General features: G+C 38.5%; 1 protein-coding gene across 1 annotated transcript in view; it reads right to left on the bottom strand.

The window, feature by feature from the left end:
* Positions 1-3,188: 3,188 nt before the first annotated feature.
* The window catches only part of LOC120568298 (retinal-specific phospholipid-transporting ATPase ABCA4-like), a 42,277-nt gene continuing 31,886 nt past the window's right edge, over positions 3,189-13,579 (bottom strand). Inside the window, exons 37-50 of the mRNA XM_039815706.1 lie at positions 12,671-12,848; positions 12,337-12,452; positions 11,837-11,984; positions 9,638-9,761; positions 8,843-8,972; positions 8,560-8,680; positions 8,065-8,127; positions 7,537-7,643; positions 6,838-6,979; positions 6,419-6,553; positions 5,746-5,849; positions 5,436-5,528; positions 4,743-4,992; positions 3,189-4,142 (exon numbers count right to left, since the gene is read on the bottom strand). Coding sequence (XP_039671640.1) covers positions 4,026-4,142; positions 4,743-4,992; positions 5,436-5,528; positions 5,746-5,849; positions 6,419-6,553; positions 6,838-6,979; positions 7,537-7,643; positions 8,065-8,127; positions 8,560-8,680; positions 8,843-8,972; positions 9,638-9,761; positions 11,837-11,984; positions 12,337-12,452; positions 12,671-12,848 — 1,828 coding nt within the window. The 3' untranslated portion in view covers positions 3,189-4,025. The remainder of the gene's footprint in view (positions 4,143-4,742; positions 4,993-5,435; positions 5,529-5,745; positions 5,850-6,418; positions 6,554-6,837; positions 6,980-7,536; positions 7,644-8,064; positions 8,128-8,559; positions 8,681-8,842; positions 8,973-9,637; positions 9,762-11,836; positions 11,985-12,336; positions 12,453-12,670; positions 12,849-13,579) is intronic.

Here is a 13,579-nt window from a genome sequence, read left to right as displayed (position 1 = left end):
GTCTGTTTTGTTTGTATCCCACATTTAATAAAGAGGACAATTCACTTTGTTTTACATGAATGCATTTCAGAACATTTTAATTTGAAGCCACTGAATAGATCAAGGCAGAGAGATAGAGAATTTTAAGTTCAGGACAGTTTTATCTACGTATACTGTATAGTGATCACTGTGGTGAAGAATGGGTTTTGCAATAAACACAGTTGATCAAATAGTTAACTTCATGTGTATTGCTCTAAAGGACACCTTGGATGGATAGGCACAGAGACGATAGAGGATGATTCTGAGGGTGAGTTGAGGCTGCAATGTTAATTAAGCTGGTAGTCAGTGGTCAAGTCCCCAGGGATCAGTTTTGTAGGATTTGTCTGACTTGTCCCACACTTGGCCTCACCCACTCTGTCCTTGAAGAGACACGCATCACATTTTGAAAACTTCAACATAAGAGACCATATGGCATCTGTACAACAAGAGAATTACAGGAATATCTGTAATTCGATTATGAAAGCAACATGTGGACTGAGAGTATTGATATTGTCACAGTAATAACTGAAAAACCTTTCATATTCTTCTCTTCAGAACACAACATCACATACATCACAAGGGATTTGCTGCCACCGATCACCTAGTGTGCACACCACCAGGTGAGCCTGACCATGAAATATTTAATCTAAAGACAACATTTCAGTAGCTGATTTATAACATGCCGTCAAGAAGTGCTTCAAATTTTGGACAAAACTCTATATTTCAGTTCAGTTGTTACAGTATGGTTTATTGAAATTAGAGTTGGGCAGTTTTCCTTTAATTTAAGTTTCTAATTTAGGCTGCAGCTGTAAATTAATTTCTGTTCGCATGTCTGGTCAATTTCAAGCTATTTAGGCTTTCTTAACACAGTCAAGTTGCCATTTCTCTAAACTTTATTATACACATGTCAGGCACAGCTGATAGAAGTGATGGTGTGTTAAATTAAGTGTCAAATTAAAACAATAAGAGCCAAGTAGTCTGAAGTCAATAATAATTTTGCAACAGTTCCAGTAGAATAATTTTTTGCCGCATTGAAAACACAGCCACGGAAAAGGGGTTTAATGAGAGTATCAGCTGTTCACTGATGTATGGTATGACCTGATGGTTGACCTGATCCCAAATTGTCTCCTGTCAGTCACAATTTCCACAGAAAATAGGTTAAACTACCCAAGTTAGTAAGTAAACGTAGCTTAGTTCCACCTCAACATGCTAATGCATTTAACAGATAACAATTAATATTTAAAATAATAGTTTTTGACAATCTGAGTAGCCATTATGTGTGATGATACTTACTTAAGAACATTGATTGATGGCATTTGTTACTTTTATGGGATAAGCGAAGCATGTGATTTTACTCAAATTTACTGACTTTACTCTTTACCCCAAGGCCTGGGTACCTGGAGCACAGCCAGGGCGAGGCCGCCACAACGCACTTGGGTTGAGGTTTTGAATCTTTTTGGGCCAGGCCCGGTACATCACCGTCAGCCCTCGGACGAAGTGGCGGGTAGCGAGTCAACTCGGGGACGGAGGTCTCCGGTCGGGCAGTGGTCCAGGTTGGTCATGAAAGGCGGCATCTTCGCAAAAGAAGGATAAAAAGGCACACGGGAAACAAAAACCTTGAAGAAATCTAGGACTTTTCTGCATGTATTGAAAAAAGCGACAAAAACATAGAAAAAAGATGCATAAACATTGAAAGAAGTTCAAAGAAGTTTGAGCTCCACTTTGCCTCATCTTACCTTGCACGGCAGCTGGATTTTTGCATATCATGAAATCACGTGATGGGATGAAACCAATCAGTGTCCGGTGAAGAGCTAGTGGCAGCTACGGGCGTGGTTTAGGTGTGTGTGACGGCCACGGTAAGGGGCCGCCTTTAATACATTCAGCCGCGACTGTTCAGTTCAAAACAACAATGGCGGACATGATAGAATGTTCATCCAATCACCTGCCAGGTATTTTTTTAGTGCCTGCCCTTTCCCAAACAGTTTTCAATCACGGTTTCTCAGATGGTTCTTAACAAACCAGGTTACATAATTTTTTTACTTGAGGTCAAAATGTGTTGCTTCACAATATTTAGGATTTGCTCACTTGACATTTTTGTCTTTGTGTCATGCACAGATTACTAGGTTAGACTATTATTTTTGTGTTTTAACCTCATCTAACCACAATGTGTTAGGAAGAAAAGTATGATTTGTGCGTTATTTGTCCATGGTCATGGTTTGGTATTTTGAGAGGACTTGAGTCCTTCACTCTTGGTATGCAAATGTGAGGAGGCTCTGGGTGTCTGGAGGTTAAAATGAAGACGTAAATCTTCCAGAGTCCCATCGTAAAGAGTTTGGTCCAATGGTTACACAATATTGTTTTGCCTCCTCCAAGGTGGAGTGATCATACAAGATTATGCATGATTGGAAATACACTGAATATAAGGTGAGCGAATGCAATATAATTAAAGTTTTTTGGTACGACTGTGTCAATGCATGCTGTACCAAGGTCTTCTCTGGCCAGATTGATGTTGTGATAAACGTATATAGCCTATTCAAGTAAGGACAACTGGGGCTCGTCGAGCTATTCTTTTATTCATCTAAGTGATGATTGAACTGGTTTTGGTTTGGTGCTCTAAGTTAGCGCTTTTCAGTATTCAGCAGTATACAGTACAGCCACATTTCACAGCCTGTTAACAGTGTGACTCATTTGCTCTCCCACAGCGCCACTGTTAATGCCCATCAGCTTCATCCAGATGACCATATGGGCAGGAGAGGAGCATGAGATCCACACCAGAGAATTAATTAGCAGCCCCGAAGTGCACCTACCATCATCCCTCTGTTTCTTTGAGATAGCCAATGAAATTCAGGCTAGTGGGTGGCTTAAGGCAATGACACCATCACTTGCGACAGGAGAACAGTAAATGGACCGTGTGTCAGATAAATCCAGGTTGTGACAAGCCACCCTGCACAGTGTCGCCTTGGCCTCGATACAAAACTATCTCTCCGCCTCTCCGCTGACCGGCAGTAGCTTTCTTAGCTTTTCAATGGAGGTCAGTGGAGCTACTGCAGGTCACCAGACTGAAAAGCCTTTCAACTCTTCTTCTCCTCACTAAATAACCCACAATAGCAGATTTAAGAGAAGCAAGGAAGGGCTGAAATACTTAGAAATATATTTAAGAAATACTGCACTACATTATGAAACTTTGTTTTTATTTGGGATTGATGATGCAGTACAAATCAGCTAGGCAAGAGCATAAAGTATAAAGCAAGGTAAAGTTTTTTTCTTGTCAGATACAAAATATAATTCCTTTTTATCTACAGTACAGATATATTTATGTTATTACCTTTTGTCTCAAATGTAATCCTTCAAGAAGAATATTGTGTGCTATTTTGTACTGACACTGGAGAACAGCATAACATGGCAATGTATGAAACACAGCAGACAAAGCAATACTTAAATGTACAACAGTGAATGACTGAAAAGGACACATTTACTATTGCTTAGTAAATGTGTTTTGGAAAACAAATAGACAACCAACATTAATGACATTTGTTTACATGTGTCACATAAAATTGAGGTGTGTGCGTTAATGTAAATATAAAAAAAATACTGCTTCTAAGGTGCTTATGTATTCATTACATATATATGTACAGATTGGATTGACTTATACAAGCTAGTCAATCAGTTTTGTTTTACATATTTCAGGTGAAGAACCAGCTGTTTTTGCATCAAACTGCTGTTAACACATATCATTTCAAGTCTAAGTAATGTGTCAGACATGCTTGGTTTTTGATGACATCGTGGAAGATAAAGTCCTGTTAAGTTTGTCTGTGGCTGGAAACATTAATTGTTCTACCAGTCACTTTGGCAGGTTAACTGGTCATGCTTGGCTCTACCCTAAAAAGAAATTTGGCTAGTGAAATATTGAAAGTACCTTTTAAATTGTGGAATGTGAAAAGTTATATCGCTGCCCTGCAGAGTGACACCTTCACATCTGTGTTTCTGTATATTTACCGGTAATATTTTCATGTTTTCCTCTGCACTGGAGAGATCTTGATGTCTTTTCTTCCACCCGCTGTTCGTCTGTGTAATGTAATGTCTTCGTCCTCGCCTGTCTGTTGCTTGGCAAAGTTGACAAACACCTGCACAACAGAGAAGCTGATTCAGTAAAAAATAAAACACTTTTATAACTGCCCCAAGGCATTGTAGACCATGACGTATCTGATAAGGATTGTAAGTCATAATTTATTGATTTTACAAGACGTGTTAGCCACAATATATTTAAAATGTCAAGTTTATAAACAGGTCTTTAAAGAGAAGTACAACATATTTAAATATTGAACATAATTGTATTATACAAGACAGAAAGTGGAAAGTTGAAAAGTTGTAGTTATATGTTTAACTGCAGCATGAAGGTGTGATTTGTGGTCTTATTCTGGCGCCGTCTAAGGTGGCATTACTGTTTCCATGTTTAACAGCCAATCAAATTGCCCAATGCAAAGTGCGGCTCAAAGAGGAGCATGCATTAATTTTAATTTAGAGGTTTTCTTTGACAAAAAAATTATTAAATGTAATATTTAAAAACAAATAAATATTGAAATCAAATTTGTATTGTACAAGTATATTATTTTAGACTGATAAGTTATCAGTAGGTGACTGACAATTGTTTCTTCACATGTGTTATCAGGAAAAATTCCCTCACATGTATTAAAAACAGATTGAGACTCTCACTTCATAATTACCTGGTCCAGTGTTGTCTGGGAAACAGAGTAGTCTTCGATGCTGAGCCTTTCTTTATTGGCCACCACCAGCTGAAATATCCTGGCCAGGGAGGAGGAGGCGATCTCGTACTGCAGCGTGTTGTAGTGCTTCTCCCTCTGAACGCAGCCGGGGAAGCTGCTCTCCAAGAAGCTCTCGACGGGCTCCAGATCTGGGGGCAAGCCCACTTTAGCTGCCTTGATTTTCATGGTCACTACGTAGCCGTCACCAAATCTGGATCAAGAAAACACAATGTAAAGATATTAAACATTATTCAGGATACATTTCAATTCTCCTACACTTTATAGTGACTGTGGTTACACCTACTTCAGATCTCTCTTTTTGTCTGTGGTTGAACGTGATGATTTTTTATTCTACCTCTAATATACTTTATATCAATACCCACAAATTGTACTACGTCTTTTTATGCCCCAAAGTTGTTCATAATTTTATCACTTTCAAAGTCTGAATGTATATTTCTTCGTATATTAAGGCTACCCACAGAATACCCACACAATTCTTTTTGCAACATACATTTTGATTGTTAAAGTTTTCTATTCCATGATGCAGAGAAGCCTTTTTTTATCGTGTTTTTTTTAAGGTTTGGAATCATCAATCAACATTAAAATACTATCCACACACTGTACAAGCCTGATCAAATACAGAAAACCTCTTACTTGTATTTGAGTTGCTGGATGGTACCCAGACACTTGAAAGTCCCATTGACCATGATGGCCAGTCGAGTGCAGAGGGCCTCACACTCCTCCATGCTGGTGGAAAACAACCATAATCCATCTTTATTTTTACTGCTGCACTTTATGTCTATGAGCAATGCATCATAATTCCACAGATCTCTGTGGTAAAATCAAACATATGCCAGTCTAGTCATGATTTCATCAACCCTTGTTGGCAGAATAGTTAACTGTGTTTGGTCAGCTGCTGTAGCAGATGTGTGCGGTGGATTAATTTCATTATTAGATGCTGAACCTGTGTGATGTTAGCACCACGGCCCTGCCGTCCTGGATGACACTCATGATGGCATTCCACAGGAAGCGTCGAGAATGGGGGTCCATCCCCGTCGTGGGCTCATCCTAAACACACACAGCCACAAACAAACAAAAAACTTGATTTTCTCTCTCACACACACAAGCATGTGTTACTTCATACCCTACCTCACTTTACCTACTTGCACCATACTACATAAATATCATCAGGGAACATAAAACAGCTTTTACTTACTACATTTCTTTACATTAATTTACACCACATGTATTTGTATTTACACTACTTGTATTTATGTTTTTCTATTCTTTAGTTTTGCACTGGGACCAGGGAAACAACATTTTGATCCTCTAGGTACTGTACTGCGCTGTATATAGATGGATGACAATACAGTCTGTTATCTTATCTCGTATAATTCCATGTGAACAGAGACCAAATCCTTATCTCTATCAGCATATGGTAAATATCTCAGATGTATGCCAATTTGAATTGAACTGCGCAGTTGCTTGCCAATGTATAAAACATTCCAGGCCAGGCTTGACTGAAGCCATATGGCTTCCCATCTGTATCCATAGACCATTTCATTGATAAATCCCTGCATAAAGCCCAAAAACCCCAAACAATGGGCTCATGAGCTCCCCATCACTGGATAACTCACCAGCAGCACCAGCGCTGGGCAACCAATCATTGCGATAGCTGTGGAGAGTTTGCGCTTGTTGCCGCCACTGTATGTCCCTGCACAGCGGCTGGCATACTCTGTCAGACCCAGCTTCTGGATACCCCACTCTGCCACCTATGGAGGGGAAGGGGAAATATGCATTGGTGGACATGTCCATCCACATTACGTTTTTAGGATGGGCAACCCCTACGGTTAACTAAGCCCTTCATAACAATGTTGCAGCCAAATTAAAATGACAAATCAAACAGTAGCAATCATGGAGCAACAGTTGAGAGATGTACAAAACAAAAACAAAATTACCAGACAGATATAAAGCTCTCTATGCAGTGCTGAGCCAAACAGCAGAATGAAAAATCCTTAGACAGCTAAAGATGTGAAGCAGCTGGAGTCCTACTCACTCTGCGGATCTCAGACTCAGGTACCCCTCTGAGACGAGCGTAGAGGTACAGATGCTCCCTGCCGGTTAGGAGCTCATCGATGGCATCAAACTGAGGGCAGTATCCCATGTTCTGGTGCACGTCCAGAATCTCTGTCCGGATGCTACAAAACAGGACATAAGGTGCCACTCGTTGCAGTGAGCCAATAGTAAGCAGTAATAGTAAGAGTCAGTAGTTAAAACATGTCATCCAGATCTGAGAAGAAGCTGAATCCTTAAAATGGCATTTAATCTTCTTGTCAATTGAATTTAATGGACACATTTGTTTTTGTCATAACTTGCTGCCATTTAATAGATGAGTGATCAGAGTTTCTTAGAGGAAAACTCGGTACATTCAAAAAGTTGACTTGAAAAAAGCTAAAAAAAAACAAAAAAACTTTACACCAAAATCACTTTGCTGTAGCTCCACTACAAAAACGAATGGTCGATCAAGCCTTAGTTTCTAGCTTCCTTCCTACTCAGAGTACCACATGGGTTGGTTTTATAGTCAGATAAGGTCATCAAACAGAATTATGAAAGATTGACCTTCCCATGTTCAAACTTTCTAACTCATTGGACTGTTTCTGGTCGTCTCCCATCTGAAACTACGTGCAGCAGGATAAACCAAAAGCAAAGTTTTGTGAACACAGTTTGTGTTATATCGACCATGGACTTTATGTACCTGTAACCAGCCACAGTAGCCTCACCGGAGCTGACATCTGTGTCACCAGTCAGCATTTTGAAGGTTGTCGTCTTTCCAGCTCCATTAACTCCCAAAAGACCAAAGCACTAACCGGACAAAAGACAATCAGGCTCTCGATGCGAGGACAAATTCTGCTGAAATACTGACAATAAAGTGCTGATGCACACTTGCTATTAGAGAGAATGACTACTAGTATTCTTTTGAAACTGGAATATTCTATTTGGTTTCATATAATGACTAGAAATTCTACATGCATGTGTTAATAAAGAACACAAGCACATTAGAACAGAAACAAACACAAAATCAGACCAGACATACAGTACTTCAGTATGGTGTCTGCATATTTATGCAACTACTGCATATAATTGCATCTCTAACAATGTGGGTGGCAGCTTAATCAGTATTTAGGTTTAGTCAAGCAAACACAAAAAGAGAAAACCTGAGTAATATAAATAAAGCAGTAGTTACAATAGTAACTCTCAATGTGAATGAACTCAGTGACTTTACCTCTCCTGCAGGGACTCCCACACATATCCGGTCCACAGCTGCCCTCTTCCTGCCCACATACGTCTGTGCAGAGGAGGCACAGAAACAATGATAACTGACTCCATTTCTGAGTACTTTGTTTTTAAGACGAAAATGCCCTCAAACTAATTCTTTAAAAAATATATATCATACGTTCATTAATTTCTTCCTACAGACATTGATTCTTTTAATTTTTTTAATTATATGTGCAGGTCTGTTAGGGACTAGCTTATATGTTAATTATTTTGTATGCATTGTTGTTCTGTGTATTATTGTGTCCATGTTCTGCCTTTATTTTTATATTTATTGATTTGTTGATTTTCTTTTTTTATTCCGTCGTTTTCTTCTTCTACATTTCATTCAAGCTATACTTGTATAGATATGGATGAATGGATGAATGAAAATAAAGCTAAGCTTAAAAAACTTGAAATTGAATTATTATGATGTAATAAACATCGGCGAGCCAGTGATTTTTACCTTAGAGAGGTCTCTGATCTGCAGGACGTCTGTCTTGCTCCCTCCATTATAAATTCTCTGCCTCTCTGCTGCCACTTCACCATCCTCATCTCGTATTGAAGTCTGCTTGTAGTCTGATAACCTGAAAGGAGCAAGAAAATCATCTATAGAGAATCATCTGGTACAACACTCTTATGTGTTCATAGGAGGGTATATGTTTAGACACTCTGTGAAAGAATTTGGTGTAATGGTTGAGACGCTGTGTATTTAATCTTGTACGATCTGTGGTTAGACAGTAACTTACCAGTGGTCCAAGAAGAACCGGTATTGGATGAGAAGATTGAGAATAAAGTAGACAAAGCCTTCCACTGCCATGAAAGCAATATTTTTCCCCACAAAGTCCCACCGGAAAGGGTCCTGTGTGTACTCCTCGCCTGAAAACAGATATATACAAAAAGTGAACTCTTTGTTCAGTACTAAGTCAGTATTTGTTATATGTTACAAGCTGTACAAACAATAATTTTCCAGACAGCCAGGACAGCAATAACTCAAGAGTATAAACTACTAGAACTTTGATTACAAAAGGTACAATTTAGTAAAATTTGGTAAATGGTCATTTTCACCCAATGTACATATGCCACTGATTCATTTAAATAGCAGGATTTTCTGATTATATTATTTTAAATATATCAAATGTCTGTAGCGGAGCGCTTCCAGGACTCAAAAAATTAGCTAGAGGTGCTCTTTGGATGGGATAATCATAATGTAGAAACCAAAAAGGAAAGTCCAAGGCACTCTCTTTTAGAAAAATACAAAGCCTTTATTTATGGCTAAGTCATCATTAATCTTAGTACTCGACGTTGGCGGGCAAACAAGCCTCGTAAGGCTTGTATGCCAAACGCGTCGGAGCACTTTGACGTCGGAGCACTATGACTTAGCCATAAATAAAGGCTTTGTATTTTTCTAAAAGAGAGTGCCTTGGACTTTCCTTTTTGGTTTCTACATTATTTTAAATATGTTTAGTGATGGAAAGTATGCTACATATTACAACATATTGATGCAAAACTCATGAAACTTTATCAGTTAAATAAGTACTTACCAAATCTGGCATAAACATCAGTCACAGCCTGGTTCATGGCCATGTCTATCAGTCCTCGCCCCAGGCAGAAGTGAGGTAGCACCAGCAGGCCTTTCTTTAGCCACTCATTGAATGTCAGCAAAGACTGGCAACACACAAACACATACACATTTAATGCACATTTCACTTGAGTGCAGGAATGATTAAAAAAAAAAAACTCAACATACAGTATGCAGTATTCACAAATATTCAGCTAAATCTATTTTAGCAAAATAAATAATTCTAACTAAATTATGAATAATATCTAGTACCTACTGTACCTGCCCAGGGACTAGGGGTGAAAAATAGCAATTTGTCAAACTCTCCTTGTTTTATATCAGCTTAAAGTTCTTTGTACATTGTCCCTGTTAAAAAAAAATGGGGAATACACCCACCATCCAGTCATGTTTAAATCACATCGCTGCACCACCTGTTTATCAATTACATATAAAACTGGAGTACATGGCTATTATTATTGGTAATTATACATTTAACATGAGATCAGGCTGTTAGCAAAGCCTTGTGTATAAAGAACTTACGTTTAGAATCTTGGAAATATCAACATGATAAACTTATGAGTCACTCCAGTGGTTCTCTCATGACTCACCTGTTGAGGGATTCATCAGTGAGGGCAGAGAAGAAGGGGTACAGATGTGCGGTGGAGAGAACCATCTGGCAAAAAGAACCATCTCCATTTTTTGAGTTGGAAGTCAACCTGACAGCAGCAGCATCCGTGTCATTTCCCCCTACTTTTGTTTATTTCTACTTCTGTTGTTGTTTTTCCTAAAAGATTGTTACATGTTCAGACCCAGCCATTCCTCACCGATCCAACAGGCACCCTCAGTGTGTTCCCCTGCACTGCTCACCTGTGACTCATCTTCAGCCATTCTGCTTCCCCAGCTGCATCACATTATAATCAGTCCTTGTGTACGTACCTACTGTATAGTTGGTGTTTGCTGTATAGTTTTAAGCCCTTTTCACGGAAGACGTTTTGACATGTCACAGTGGGAAACGCACGGGTGTAAATAATAAAATGAATGATGGGTGAATTCCATTTAGCTGCTTCCATCTCAGGGTCCTGGTGTTGTGCATGTTGGCTCACTGTCACACTGGCATGGCTTACTGAGACACTTAAACCGAATAGAGCTGTTGTTAATGTTATTAGTAACACTTGTGCATTTCCTGCTATGACAAAACAAAATGTATTCTGTGAAAAGGCCCATTGACTTGATTCCAAACCTCATTTTGATTGTGCTGCCCCTCAGTCTGCTTTTACATTAACCTGATTGTTCCAAACTATCATAGTCTGCTCTCTAGGGGTTGTTCCCAGGGTCCTATGTTCCCCAGATCAATATCCTCTTAATAAGACCTCAGCAATGCTTTTTTCCCTAGGTCATATGTTCAATGTGTGTTTTCCTTGGTCAGTAATGTTAAAATCCCCCACCTACAGCTTATAGTTTACTTAAGTTATTACTTCTCAAAACATATGCCCTCAAATTTGCCAAAAAGACAGTTTTCTTGACTTTAGACATTGATATCTCCATATTGGCTGAATGGATTTTTACCATTCAATCTACATTTGAAACCGCCCATCTTCCTTTTTTTTTCTTGCAATTTGAACTGCAAAGATAGCCCTTACCAATCTCTTACAACAATGACCCTGGGAACCACTGGCAATTTTAGACCCTTTTTAGAGGGGTCGCACCTGTAACCCAGTCAAGGAAAGGGTTAACAGAAACGTAGTTTTGGCCAATCGGAGGTGGTTGTGCCAGACTCCCGCCTTTGGCTGAGTCTCTATCTGATCTGTCCGAGGGAGAGCAGGAGTGCGGTTGCGAAGTTTAACATTGGGAGTACCCAGAGAAGAAGTTGGTAATGCATGGCCAGATTAGAACACATATTAAAATGTAAGCAACTAAAATTGTTCAGTAGCTAGCTCACAGATTATCGACTAATGAAATTACTGATTTAGCAGTGGGGGTTAACACTTTTGCAAGGCACTGTATCCGTGTCACCCCCCTAAAGGCCTGATCCTAGAATCGCCCCTGCTGGGAACATAATGACCCCGTCTCTAGTGCCCTAAGAACCTTTCAGAATAATTAATGTTAACAGAAAAAATTGTCTCAGCTGTGTGTTGAAAGTTTAGTTTTTTCTTGCGATGTTTTATTATCTATATGCTGTTACCTGATTGTTTTCAAAAAGCTCCAGAATGAAGGTGATGGCGCTGGTATTGATGCCTATGAACAGGTTGATGCAGGACAGAGACACATATGCAGTACTTGGGATGTTGAATATATAGGACATGGGGTACATCATGGGCGTCACCGACCACCTATAAATTAGAGAAAAGAGGAATATTTCAAAAAACAATCCCAGTCATAGCAGTTATTATCTGACTGTTGTTTTTCACCTCCCTTCATGTCATGAAGGTCATTTATTTGTCATTTGTATGTATTGTATTGCATTTTGTTCTTTTTGTTCTGTGAATTTACTTGTTATTGAATTGGGTTATTAATAAGCTCCTCTTTGTTTTTTTGTTTAGAGGTGGAATATCCTAATAAGGACCTTTGGGTGCTCTCACACTATAACTGTGTCACCTTTTCATATCCTCTTTGTATTTTATTGTTTTTATTATTTTAAGTGAAAAACAACACTGAACCAAATTAAACTAAGCAAAGTCTTACCCATACAGTAGAAGCAGTGTTATCAGTGCTGGCAGGTTGGATGGTGATGTGTAACACTTTTTATCAAAAGCCATGAAAATGCCAACCACCATTGCAGTGCTGAGAGAGTAGTTAACCTAAAGGAGAAATAAACCATTCACATGTGATAATAAACAGAAATACCTATTAATATACAAAAACTACCAGATGTAAAACATAAGAATCCACAACATCTATAAATAAATAAATAAACGTTTAATGGCTTAAAATGATTTGGAAACTGGAAAAATCTTTCATCAATTTCAACATTAAGATAAAGCATAATTTATTTTGACTCCAACCTTGCTTGACTTACCATGTCCCAGAAGAAGTTGGCTACCCAGTACACTGAAGGGCTGACCCCGCTGACAAACTGCAGGTGCTTGGCCTTGGTCGCACGCTCCTGGATGAGGTAGAGGACGAAGCTGGCAGGGATGAAGGACATGGCGAAAATAACACAGATCGCCACCACGGCGTCTACTGAAGTGGTCAACCTGAGGGAAGAAGCAGATAAAGTGTGCATAAAGTATTTGCAAATTGTGATAGTGCCATTACAGAGAAAAAAAAGAATCCATATCAAAATGCTTGAAGCTAAATCCAAATAACATGTCATGGCAAAAAATAAAACTGAGACATTAATGTACACATGTAGTACACATGTGGAAGGGATTTTTTTTTTTTTTAAGTGTAAAATCACATCTATAATTTACTTTAAATCATCTTAAGATAAGGTTATGTAAACTTGTTTCTAATAATGATCTGGATTTATGAATATCAGTTAATAATATTATATATATATATAATAATATTTTAAAAACTGGGAAACTGGTGTTAAAATGTCAGAGTGAGAGTTGTAACTGCTCAATGTAGAAAATAATAATAAAATTAAATTAAATAGAATTCCAGAATATATGTCTCTTCACAAACTCGGACTACACAACACTAAACAAATACTAGACTCTTGTAAGTATAAATATGTAGTTAGTTGGAATATACAGTGTTGACTGTCGGACAACTCAAATAAGGTAACTGTTCACTTTCTCTTCTTCTCATTTGTTTTTTTTTGTAGTAGCCTTTCTGTGCCTCATTCATTTTTATTAAATGTAATTCTGTTTGTCTTTCTTTGAGTTTCCTATCTCCCCTGCATAAGCTTTTATTTACTTTAAATTCAAGTACAGTGAGTATAGGTAGGTAAAAGTGTGTATATATGTGAATGTCTTTGTTA

Source organism: Perca fluviatilis, chromosome 11, assembly GCF_010015445.1.
Source record: "Perca fluviatilis chromosome 11, GENO_Pfluv_1.0, whole genome shotgun sequence".
In the NCBI taxonomy this organism is placed as follows: Eukaryota; Metazoa; Chordata; class Actinopteri; order Perciformes; family Percidae; genus Perca; species Perca fluviatilis.
This window is presented reverse-complemented; position numbering and strand designations above follow the sequence as displayed.